The sequence below is a fragment of the Nicotiana tabacum genome, chromosome 10 (assembly GCF_000715075.1).
Source record: "Nicotiana tabacum cultivar K326 chromosome 10, ASM71507v2, whole genome shotgun sequence".
NCBI lineage: Eukaryota > Viridiplantae > Streptophyta > Magnoliopsida > Solanales > Solanaceae > Nicotiana > Nicotiana tabacum.
Genome location: NC_134089.1, coordinates 153,210,059 through 153,223,336, shown reverse-complemented (window position 1 = coordinate 153,223,336; position 13,278 = coordinate 153,210,059). Strand labels below are relative to the sequence as shown.

Sequence of the window (13,278 nt, the reverse complement as noted above, 5' to 3'; positions counted from 1 at the left end):
CAGGTAACAGGCTGTCTGAACTGCTTCACCCCAGAATGACTTAGGCAGTTTAGCCATTCTGAGCATGCTTCTCACCTTCTCCACAATGGTGCGGTTCATCCTCTCGGCTACGCCATTGTGCTGTGGGGTTCCAGGAACTGTCTTTTCATGTCTGATCCCATGACTTGAACAATACTCTTCAAATTCCCTTGAAGTGTACTCACCTCCATTGTCACTTCGGAGACGCTTTAGCTTTCGACCCGTCTCCCTTTCTACTAGAGCATGAAACTTCTGAAAAACTTGAAACACCTGATCTTTGGTTTTCAAAATATAAACCCATAATTTTTGTGAAGCATCATCAATAAAAGTAACAAAATATTTGTTACCGCCCATTGATTCAATTTCCATTGGGCCGCAAACATCAGAATATACTAAATCAAGTATATTCAATTTTCTTTCAGACGATGTCTGAAATGAGACTCTATGCTGCTTACCAAATAAACAGTAGTCACAAGGTTTTACCGTTGTACCTTTGGCATAAGAAATGAGTGATTTCTTGGCAAGAATCTGCAATCCCTTCTCGCTCATATGACCCATTCTTTTGTGCCACAAATCTACAGAAATCTCATCTTGTGCCGCGTTCAATTCACCTTGGCATATTTCTGCATTTGTCCTGTACAACGTGCCACGAGCAACTCCCTTTGCAATCACCAATGATTACTTAGTGAGTCTCCACTTTTGATTTGCAAGATAGCTCTCGTATCCATCTCGGTCTAAAGCAATTCCCGAGATCAAGTTCATCCGTATATCAGGTACATGCCGCACATCCTTTAGAACCAATATGCATCCGACATTTGTCTTGATACAAATGTCACCAATCCCCGCAATCTTTGAGTAACTTGTGTTACCCATTTTCACTGTGCCGAAATCACCTGCTACATATCTGCAAAAAGATCTCTTACCGGTGTGGCATGGTGAGATGCCGCTGTGTCAACCACCCATTCCGACTCTGAACCTGACATGTGCATGCATTCCTCTTCCTCATTTATAAAGAGGACAACATTATCATTATTTTGCACCATGGCGGCTGTGTTGTCGTCATTCTTCTGGCCACTGGTTTCACCTTTGCCCTTCCTTGGATTTGGGCAATCTCTTTTGAAGTGACCTGGTTGATTACAGTTGTAGCAATTTCCGACTCTTGATTTGGATCGGTTCTTTGACTTCCCACGAGCTCCGGATCTACCATAGTTGTTCGAACTCCTTTGATAACTCCTGCCTCTACCTTCTGTGATGAGAGCCTGTCCTTGATTTTCAGGCTTCTTTCTCATCTTCTCATTGAGTAGAAGAGCCGATGTGACATCTTTCAACTCAATAGTAGTCTTACCATGCAGGATGGTTGTTGCCAAATTATCGTACGAAGATGGCAACGAGTTCAATAGCAAGATGGCTTTATCTTCTTCCTCGATTTTCACTCCGAGGTTGGCAAGCTGTGTGATTAGTCCGTTAAACACATTTAAATGTGACAAAAAATTCGTACCTTCACTCATGTGTAGGGCGTATAACTGCTTCTTCAGGTACAATTTATTTGTCAGCGTTTTGGACATGTATAGGCTTTCCAACCTTGTCCAAATTCCTCGTGCAGTGTCTTCATCAATGATGTTATTTACCACATCATCTGATAAGTGCAACCTAATTGCACTAGCAGCTCTTTCATCCAAGTCAGCCCAATCCTCAGCTTTCATGGTATCAGGCTTTTTGGAATCAACATCTAGAACCTTGTGTAATCCTTGTTGGATGAGCAGATCTCTCATCCTTCTTTGCCATGTTGAGAAACCGTTATCTCCGTTGAATTTTGCTACCTCGTACTTTACTCCGGACATTTTTATTTTTCACCAAGTATAGTACTACCGACAGTGAATAGTATTTCAGTGAACGAGCAGAACCTGTGCTCTGATACCAGTTGTTGGGAATAAACCCCTTACCAAAATAATATTCACGGTAATAAAGCGAAATAATAATGTAGCACCGAGATACGGTAATTAACAAGAATAAAAGAGTAACAATGACACCAAAATTTTTACGTGGAAAACCCTTCTGAATAAGGGAAAAAACCACGACCCCGAGAGGAGCAACTGATATCACTATAGTAAGGAATTTTACACTTTGTAGGTCGGAGGTAAATACTCCAAAGACCACTACAACACTCAAAAGAAATAACCCTCTTTTGATATTCCCACCTCACTACAATATCGCTCACTCTCTATTTTCCTCACAGACTATTTTCTTATACCTTGTCTGTGAAACCTCACTCTTTCTTTCTCTCTTTGTTGGTGTGAAGAAATGAGAGTTGAAGCTCTCCTTTTATAGCCAAAGCTTCACCCTCTAAAGCCTACAATATTTGACAATTTACACACACTTTTCACAATTCAACAAAGTTGGCTACCAAACCAAAGAAATTCAACAAGGTTGGCTACCAAACCAAACTAATTCAACAAGGTTGGCTACCAACCAAACCAAGTCAACAAGGTTGGCTACCAAACCAAAGAAAACTCTTATTAGTCACATGCCTAATACTTCTTCAATGAGATGGACATCATCACTCTTCTATAGAAATAACTGGGGCAGGCATAAGAAATTTTCTAAATCAGCTTGCTAATTTATATTTGGAGATGGAGATGGTTAAAACCTCAGTTCAGAGTTGAGAAGGCCATATAAGTAAGTAAATTTAAGAAGATATATTGTTGCTAAAATTGACATCAGACATTGTAGAATGGAGAGTAATATTTTGTTGTAGTGAATTCCAAAGACATCTTCCCTTTCTATATTAACAGATCTCATCATAGTTTTCGTTGATAAAAGTTATGAGAAACTTTATGTCTTCAGTAATTTCAAGCATATTCTTTTTCCGGTGCTCGAATGGTCTTCCGGAATTCAGCGATGCACCTTCCGTGGCTGAGCAATCCAGGTATACGTAGTTATGGGGTTACTTAAAGCAAGTGATCTATTACTTAAATCATATTTCTGCACTCTGATGTCCTTATTGTGCGGAAGCCAAATGTATATAGTGTGAATAAGTCACAACTACTATACCAAAAATTTATGACAGTCACTAAATAATAAATAAGACAATAAAACAACAATAAAGGGAACACCAGAATTTACGAGGTTCGACTAATTTTGCCTACTCCTCGGACACAACCAATATTTCATTCCACTCCAAAAATACAAGTGAAATAATACTAAAGAGAGAAGATACAAATGCTTTAAACAGATGGGAAGACAAATGAGAGGTGTGTTTAAATCCTAAATATTAGGCCTTCTTTTATAGGGAGAAAATCCCCCCCAAACTCAAGAGCCCACCGATGTGGGACAAAGAATTTGCCAAACTTCAACAAATCTCCACCTTGGCAAAATTCCACATCTTCAATTTTCTCTCAATAACAAATTTCAAATTTTTGATTGTGTCTAAATCTTCAATCTTCAGTGTTCAACAATGTTGATCAAATCCAAACAATGTTGAAACTTGATCTCAGTCACCACCTTTGTCAGCATATCAACAGGATTCTCCGTAGTATGAATTTTCTTCACCGTGACTCCTCCTTCTTCTATGATTTCTCGTGCGAAATGATACCGAACATCAATATGCTTCGTCCTTGCATGATAAACTTGGTTCTTCGCTAATTGAATAGCACTTTGACTATCACAAAAAAATGTGATACCTTTTTGTTCAACACCAAGCTCCTTTAGCAATCCTTGAAGCCAAAGTGCCTCCTTCACAGCCTCTGTAATAGCCATGTACTCTGCCTCTGTTGTAGACAAAACAACTGTTGACCGCAAAGTAGACTTCCAACTAACTGGTGCCTTTGCAAAAGTAAACACATAACCAGTAGTTGATCTTCGTTTGTCCAGATCACCCGCAAAATCTGAGTCACAATATCCAACTATAGACTGATTGTCTTCCTGCTCAAAAACTAACCCGACATCTACAGTATTATGAATATACCGTAGAATCCACTTCACAGCTTGCCAATGCTCCTTCCCTGGATTGTGCATATATCTGCTAATAACTCCAACAGCTTGTGAAATGTCAGGCCTTGTGCAAACCATTGCATACATCAAGCTACCAACAACATTTGCGTATGGTACCTTTGACATATACTCTCATTCAGCTTCATCCATTGGTGACATAGTAGTACTTAGCTTAAAATGGGAAGCAAGTAGAGTACTAACTGGCTTAGTCTTGTCATCTATGCCAAAACATTGAAGTACTCTCTTCAAATATTCCTTTTGAGATAAACAGAGTTTTTTTGAACGTCTATCTCTAATTATCTCCATGCCAAGAATTTTCTTTGCCTCACCCAAATCCTTCATCTCGAACTCCTTCTTCAGTTGAATCTTCAACTTATCAATTTCTTCCGAATTCTTGGAAGCTATCAACATATCATCAACATATAAGAGAAGATATACAAAGGAACCATCTTTAAGCTTGCGCAAATACACACAATGATCGTATTTGCTTCTCTTGTACCCTTGCCGCAACATAAACTCGTCAAATCGCTTGTACCATTGTCTAGAAGATTGTTTCAATCCATACAACGATTTTTCAAGTTTGCACACCATATTTTCTTTTCCAGCAACTTTGAATCCTTCTGGCTGAGTCATGTAGATTTCCTCCTCCAAGTTTCCATGTAAAAACGCAGTTTTTACATCCATCTGAACTAGTTCCAAACCCAATTGTGTTACCAAAGCCAACATAATTCTAATGGAGGAATGTTTTACAACTGGAGAAAACACTTCATTGTAATCAATTCCCTCCTTTTGAGCATATCCTTTGGCCACCAATCTTGCTTTGTAGCGAACATCTACTTGGTTAGGAAATCCTTCTTTCTTTGCAAATACCCATTTGCACCCAATTGCTTTCTTTCCCTTCGGGAGATTGGCCAATCTCCATGTATGATTCTGATGAAGGGACTGTATTTCATCATTCATGGCAATCCTCCACTTATCTTCTTCTGAACTTTGGACAGCGTCTTTATAAGTGGTAGGAACATCATCAGCTACAATTGAGGTTGCACAAGCAACCGTCTCTATGAGACGAACAAGTTTCGTTATTGTTCTTTTTGGCCTGCTGGTTGCTATTGATTCAAGTTGTTGTTGAGGTTCCTGAGTTGGAATCTCCTCTACTGGCTCTCCTTCCAGAGGGTAATCTTCATTTGTTTCCTCCTCTGCTTTTTGTGTAGGAAAAATAAATTTTCCCTCAAACTCCACCTGCTTAGAAGCATCTTCATTTTGTTTGGTATCTTTTGTTACCTTATTTACCATAGCAGATTCATCAAAGGTAACATCCCTACTGAATATTACTTTCTTTGTCATAGGACACCATAAGCGATATCCTTTGACTCCAGAAGTAATTTCCATAAAAATAGCCTTTTTTGCCCTTGAATCCAATTTTGACTCTGTCACATGATAATATGCAGTTGAGCCAAACACGTGCAAAGAGTCATAATCTACAGCAGGCTTTCCATACCATTTTTCAAATGGTGTCTTGCCATCAATAGCAGCAGATGGTAGACGATTAATGAGGTGGCATGCATATGTAATTGCCTCAGCCCAAAATTCTTTGCCCAAGCCAGCATTGGACAACATACACCGTACCTTCTCCAGCAAGGTCCGGTTCATACGTTCTGCCACTCTATTCTGTTGTGGTGTATGTCTAACAGTGAAGTGTCGGACGATGCCATCATTTTCACAGACCTTATTGAAATGATCATTTTTGTATTCACCTCTATTGTCTGTGCGAATACACTTGATCCTCCTGCCTGTTTGATTCTCCACCATCGTCATCCATTTGAGAAAAATTCTCAGCACTTCATCTTTGCTTTTCATTGTATACACCCACACTCTTCGGGAAAAATCATCGACAAAGGTTACACAATAGTGCTTCCCATCCAATGAAGGTGTTTTGGAAGGACCCCAAACATCAAAGTGTACATAATCCAAAATGCCTTTAGTATTATGGATCGCTGTACCAAATTTAACCCTTGTCTGTTTCCCTTTGACACAATGCTCACAAAACTCCAAGTTGCAAACCTTTACTCCTTTTAACAATCCTTGATCTGATAGAGTTTTCAAGGATTTTCCTCCAGCATGTCCCAAGCGCATGTGTCATAGCTTAGTTGCTTCTGTCTCTTTGTCGTCACTGGATGTCACTGTCGTTGTCCCAATAACTGTACTGCCACGATAGCGGTACATATTATTATTCTTCCGATTAGCCTTCATTACCACTAGTGCACCGGAGCATACTCTCATCACTCCATTTTCTGCAATGATTTTGAACCCTTTTGATTCTAGGGCTCCTACAGAGATGAGATTCTTCTTCAAATCCGGTACAAATCGAACATCTGTTAATGTTCTGATCATTCCATCATGTTTCCTTAATCGTATTGAACCAATGCCATATGAGGTAAGAGGGCTGTTATCCGCTGTGTGGATGACTCCATATTCTCCTTCTTGAAATTCCACAAACCAGTCCCTGTTGGGACACATATGATAGCTACAAGCCGAGTCCATCAACCATATGTCTGATGATGTTGATGACTCTGTTGTAACTAATGAGAAAGTCGGAATCATCACAATCAGCTACATTTGAATCCATAATGGTCTTTCCATTGTTACGTTTGGCCTTATTCTTCAACTTCGGACAGTCTTTCTTCCAGTGCCCCTTTTCTCGACAAAAGGCACATTCATCTTTGCTGGGTCTGGATCTTGACTTGGATCTTCCCTTCTTTTTCCTCGTTTGATTTTGAGGACGACCCCTCACAAATAGTGTTTCTCCTTCTCTGCCCTTCTATTTTTCTCTCTTTCTTTGTTCATAGCTGTACAAAGCCGAACAAACTTCTCTGAGAGAAACTTCGTCATTTCCATGGAGTAGAGTAGTTTCAAGGTGCTCGTACTCATCAGGAAGTAACACCAACAACATCAAGGCCAAGTCACCATCATCATAAGTTGTATCCATATTTTGCAAATCTGTTACCAACTTATTGAAACTGGTGATATGTTCATTCATCGTGGTACCAGGAACATAGGTGAAGTGAAACAGTCTCTTCTTCATGTACAATTTATTTTGACTGTTTTTCTTCAAAAATTTATCCTCCAGTGCTTTCCATAATTTACTTGCAGAAGTTTCCTTTGTGTATGGATATTTCTGCTCTCTAGCAAGGTAGGATTGAATGGTACCGCAAGCAACACAGTTGATAATTTTCCAATCTTCTTCTCCAATAACATGTGGTCTCTTTTCTTCAATGGCAAGATCTAGCCCTTGTTGAAAAAGGACATCTAGAACCTCGCCTTGCCACATCCCAAAATGCCTGGATCCGTCAAAAATTTCTACCGCAAATTTCGCATTTGACACAATTCTTGTCATAAGCGAAGATGCCAATGATGACGTTTGATGTAGATTCTTCTTGTTTATTGTCTCCCATATTTGACACAAATATTATTTAATAGCTGACGACACAAATCAAGATTATTTCCTTTCTGATGTAGAAGATCAGACTAAGCTGCAACCACAGAGCATACTCAGACAGAACCTTGACTCAGTTACCAAGATAAATCTTTTCTGATGTGGAAGATCAGACTATGCTGCAACCACAGAGCATACTTAGACAGCACCTTGGCTCTGATACCAATTGTTGCGGAAGCCAAATGTATATAGTGTGAATAAGTCACAACTACTATACCAAAAATTTATGACAACCACCAAATAATAAATAAGACAATAAAGCAATAATAAAGGGAACACCAGAATTTACGAGGTTAGGCTAATTTTGCCTACTCCTCGGACACAACCAATATTTTATTCCACTCCAAAAATACAAGTGAAATAATACTAAAGAGAGAAGATACAAATGCCTTAAACAGATGAGAAGACAAATGAGAGGTGTGTTTAAATCCTAAACATTAGGCCTTCTTTTATAGGGGGGAAATCCCCCCCAAACTCAAGAGCGCACTGATGTGGGACAAAGAATTTGCCAAACTTCAATACTTATTAGGGGTAAGGTTTGCGTACATACTATTCTCTCAGACCCCGTGAGATTTCACTGGGTTTGATGTTGTTATTGTTATTGTTGTCCTTAAATCATCCAATATATCAGGAAAAACAGATGTTTTAACTGAAACGGAAGCTTAATACATTTGGCAAATTAGTATTGATGTCTTTGAGAAATCAATATGGTCCTATAATACAAACTCTGGAAATGAATGATGTGTTGAAAGCTTATACGACATGGTACGCCATCTTAATGAATTACTTAGCTGTATTTGGCTATAAAACAACTTGTATCGAAAATATCTTAACAGAGTATTAAGCTTCCTCCTTCTCCTCTGCTCCGAGTTTCTTTTCCTTGTTGCTGAGGGTCAAATCCTTCCAATCCTTGAGCTCTTCTTTGGAATCCTCAAGACTGCTAAGATGCTTTACCTTGTATTGGTGTCTCATTGAAAATACAATAAAAACCAAGAAATTAATTACTCCAAGCACTGCCAACAGCCAGTAGAAGAGGTCCAGCTTTCCTTTGTTTAAATTGCTTTTAAGCCAGCTTCTTTTTGTTACTTTTGTTACAAGGGACACTAGCAAGCTACTCACAAAATATCCCATTGAGAGTGTGCTGAGAAATAGGCCTGTGCTCATAGATTTCATCCCTTCTGGTGCCTCCCTAATGAAAAATTCAAGCTGACCTACATAGGCAAAAGCTTCCCCGGCACCTACAATGAAGAATTGAGGGACTAACCAAAAAGCTCTTATTTTGAAGTTGTCATGGATGGCACGGTCCCTCCTTAGTCGTTCTACCAAAGCTGAAGCTACCATACCAGCAACGGAGAGTACTAGTCCAATTCCAACTCTCTGAAGGCTTGTGAGTCCTTGGATGTTGTGAGTGAGTCTTCTGGCAATACGTACAGTGACCCTTTCATTTACTGAAGTAAAGAGAAGTATGCTAATAAAGAGAAAGAAGGAAAAGGAGCCAGCAGGGATGGCAAAGTTGCCGACATTCCGGTTCATGAAAGTAGCTTGTTCAATGGTGAAGGTATTCATCTGAGAGTATACTGTCCAAAAAAGTATGCATGTGGACCATATGGGAATCAGTTTAAGCACCATTTTCACTTCTTCAACTTCTGTAACTGTTGAAACTATCCAACGGTTCTTGCTATTTTCATTTGCCGTGGCACTGTCATCAATAATGGCTGCCTTGTCAAGACACCTGTTTGTTAACAAGTACTAGTACTGGTTAGCTTCTATTTACATCAAATATTTGTTTTTTACTACTTATTTTACATGATGATTCTTAATTTGCCATAAAACAACTACATTCAGGTAATTAATTCTGGCCTTACATGTTAAAATTTCACTGACTACATACTGATGCAATTGCCTCTGAATATATGTAGGTTAAAGATTCCATACTTCTGATGCCAATTGTCTATTTTGTGCATTCTGTTGGGTATGATCAGATCTGCCTAGCAAGTAGCGATCCTCCCATTGGTTTTCGATAAGATAATCAGTTAAGTAATGCCCTCCCATAATTATCAGTGTTTTACATGGATAATAGATAGGATTAGGAGTAATAGACTTATTTAGGTGATTGAAATTAGTTCGATAAGCATCTCTAGGCTGTTACTTTTACTTTTAATATCATGCTTACCTGAGCATATGTGTATGTGGTACTTTTGCATTGTGATATTCATTCAAGAATGCAGGATCAGAAGGGTAGGAAAGCTTTCTCTTCCTCCAAGCCAAGAACAAAACTCTCCATATGATAGTCAAAGGACTTCCTTGAGGCTTCTTGAATCTATAAAATGTCGTTCCACCAATCAATACAGCCACGCCCAGGACCATCGTGCCTGCTGATATCCCGTATCCCCATCCTCTTCCTACATTGTCTTGTAAATACACCAACACGGTCACTGCAAACAAAGAACCCAGGCTTATGCAGAAATAGAACCTGTTGAAGAAGTATATCATGGATTTGTTTTCCTTAGGATCTGATGGGTCAAATTGGTCCGACCCAAACCCGGAAACGTTCGACTTGATTCCACCGCCACCAAGAGCTAGGGTGTATAGTGCTGTATAGAGTAGAGCAAGTTGTTGGCTGCTGGCTGCAATGCAGTGACCCTTTCTTGAGTCACATTCAGGGGGCTTCATGCTTCGAATTGATGTCGCCAGTGTCAAAAGTGTTACCCCCTGGTTAGATATGAGATACATATTAAGGATGTTCAAGTGATATAACAATATTTATTGCTTCATTTATGGATTGTAATACGTAGAAAATTTTAAAAATTTAGTAGCATGTAAATAACAATAACATACCCAGTATAATCTCACGGGTGGGGTTTTGGGAGGGTAGTGAGTACACAGACCTTACCCTTACCTGGAGAGGTAGAGAGGCTGTTTCCGATTGATGCTCGGCTCAAGAAAAAGTGGAAAGGAAGAATAGGGGAGAAGAAGAGGAAGAAAGAGGGGGGAGAAGGTGATAAGCAAAGAGGAGAAAAAGTAGCATCAAATAGTAACCATCAGGGAGCAACAATATCTAGTAAAAGGGGCGAAAAAGTAGCACCAAATAGTAGCAATCAGAGAGCAACAATCCCAATAGCAATTTACAAAAACAAAGGACGTGGTTGCAAAGTAACAGATAATAACAAACTAGAAGGAAGTAACTTTCAACCCACGGCACGAATATTAGTAGCATGTAAATGATATAGGCTATAATATGTAGAAAGTTAATACTTCTAAGAGAAACAAGTAAGCTTTACATGTAATTATTTCAGTGAAAGCAAATCTTTTACAGTTGGAAAACTAGACACAGAGACTAGAATTGCGCACTGGTCTTGTTTCATTTCAGATCATTTTCTTTTATTGAATCTAGGCTACATGTTTTCTAATAGTGAGAAGACCCTTTTTTCCATTTCAGATTTTCCTTGTTGATATAGGAGACAACTTTTCTATCTCTAATTTGGCTCAAGAATCTTACCAAAGCAGCAATTGAAGCAAAGATTGCAACAGTCAAATAACGGCCAAGTTTAGCATCTGCAAGGAAACCACCTAGAAGACCAAGAAGATTAAGTGTGCCCATGAAGTTGGTGACAATGTTGGCAGATTTGGAGGCTGGAAGATGCAAGTCTCCAACCAAGTATGTAACTAAATTCATCGATATCCCCATGACACATATCCTTTCTGATAACTCCGTTCCTAAAACAGACATTTCAGTTATAAGACTGCAAAAACATTTGTTACACTCAAGATATTAGACAAAGTTCTATGGTAGGGAAGGGCACCTAGAATGAGTCCAGCAGCTAGCCATCCCCCTGTTCGAGACTTATCAACCGGATTTCCTCGAAAATCAACTAGAGTTCCATCTTCTGCACCATCTTTGGCAGCATGGTTATCAACCAAAACCTATGCATGATTAAAAGAAAGCTTAGATGAGATATGTAGGCATAAAACTAATAATATTCTAGAATAGAAGAGAATAGCTGAGTCTAATTACCATTGCTGTAAGAGGGCCTAAACAGAAAAGGAGGGGAAATGGGAATAGAAAGAGAGGTTTAAGATGAAGGGGGGATGATATTATTTTTGGATTCTTGATTATATAGTTTAAAGAAAAGATAAAGATGAATGATTAGGCCAAAAGATTAGAAAGGTATGCTGTTGCAGCAGCATTCTATTCCCTCAGTATGTTTTAAAGCAGGAAGGTACTGACTGATAATTGCAGGTTTGTTTGTATTTGGTAGCATCATTTTGTGGATGAAATAGCTTACAACCTACTGAACCATTAGATTGGAAATTGACATATGTTTGAATGAACGTGCTTCTTATCTACACAGAATGGGACCAGCTGTTTCAGCCTTCAGGTTATTGCCTCTTCTTTTTACAAATTACATTTGCTTGCTTTGATCTTTGACAGTGAACTTAATATAGGCTGGATTCAGCTAAAGGTTGAGGTGAATATCATGTTAAATCTTAGTCATAAAAAAAACTCTTTTTGAGCTGGATAACATATTCTTTCTCAATCCAATAGTCAAATCACCTTTATCTATATATAAATAATGCTGTCATTTCTCCCATGTTATTAGAAGAATTGTGTACTAAGAATAAAAAAGAGCCGCCATGCATTAAGCTCTCGCTATGCGCTGACATTCTTAGAACTGTGTACTAAGAATCACGCATATAACTTTTGCAGAAATTTCCTCTCGTGAACTCTTTCACTCTCTGAAATTAAAGTGTGCCAAAATTATTCAGAAATCTAACTTTGGCACAATCAACTTTGCATCATATCTGGAAAAACTTAATTTAGATGTTAAACGAATCGATTAATAAAAGTGTTGATTATGTTTTGGTACAATGGATACAGTTATTCATTTTTTTATTTTTTGGTCTATCATCATGTGTATTAATTAGTCACTTATTTGGCCATATATTGCATATTTCTCTCCTCACTTATCCTACCCCGGCCCCTCACTCACCGTCCTTATCCCAGGTCTCTCGTCTCTCCCCTCATTGATACAGTATGTATGTATATATTGTCAAGAAGTTTAAATACGGTAAGTATACTTAAGTTTGATATGTTAAAGATAATGGGAGAAGTTGGCTAATTGTCTATCTTTGTTTTATCTTAATCAACAGTCTAGATGCAACAGCTGTTTGGTGCGTTGATAAATTTGAGAAGATTTACGAAACAGTAATCTGAATTTATGGGAAAGTTAGGTAATTTGTTGAAAATGCTGAATACTAACATTAGTAGAAGTAAACTGAATTCTTGGAATGTGAAGCTAGGTGCTATATTAGAAAAAGAGGTGGTATTTATATTGGTTTTGTTCACTCCATATTTATTGTGAACCAGAAATGAGTTAAGTGTTGTTCTGCCTGTATTTGTAAATAATGATTCTGGAAATTAGAACGTCAGCTTATAAACGTAAATATAAATAAAACAGAAATTAATTCGAGCCCACTGAATTCACAGTGTTTCCTTAAGGAATTTAATCCCTTCATAGTACCCAAGATTATGGATTATTTCCTCCCAGGATAGAACGAATTATACACTGGTGTCGCGGTACTTCAAACCCCAGTGTTTCAGCGAATACAAGTTCGGCAGCAAATCACACTTACGGATGCTTTGTTTGTAGTTTAAAACAATGCAGAACAAGGGAGGAAAACTCAGAAGTCGAATGGAAATTCTGAGAGGAAGGAATGTAAATTATAGCCAACGTTGAGTTTTCGGTAAAGAGAAGATCAATAACTCTCAATTCTGT

General features: G+C 38.5%; 1 protein-coding gene across 1 annotated transcript; it reads right to left on the bottom strand.

The window, feature by feature from the left end:
- Positions 1 to 8,144: 8,144 nt before the first annotated feature.
- On the bottom strand, positions 8,145 to 11,972 carry LOC107779046 (protein NRT1/ PTR FAMILY 6.4). The gene is made up of 5 exons (XM_016599395.2): positions 11,517 to 11,972; positions 11,305 to 11,425; positions 11,001 to 11,218; positions 9,675 to 10,213; positions 8,145 to 9,233 (listed from the first exon to the last, which is right to left on the bottom strand). The coding sequence occupies exons 1-5, from the start codon at positions 11,517 to 11,519 to the stop codon at positions 8,342 to 8,344; spliced, it is 1,773 nt and encodes a 590-aa protein (XP_016454881.2). The 5' UTR covers positions 11,520 to 11,972; the 3' UTR covers positions 8,145 to 8,341.
- Positions 11,973 to 13,278: the final 1,306 nt, after the last annotated feature.

Excerpts from the sequence above, each read along its gene's own strand:
- LOC107779046 (XM_016599395.2), bottom strand. Across the intron at positions 11,219-11,304 it reads AGCTGCTGGACTCATTCTAG|GAACGGAGTTATCAGAAAGG; the intron begins GTGCCCTTCCCT and ends TGTCTGTTTTAG. Across the intron at positions 9,234-9,674 it reads CCACATACACATATGCTCAG|GTGTCTTGACAAGGCAGCCA; the intron begins GTAAGCATGATA and ends GTTAACAAACAG.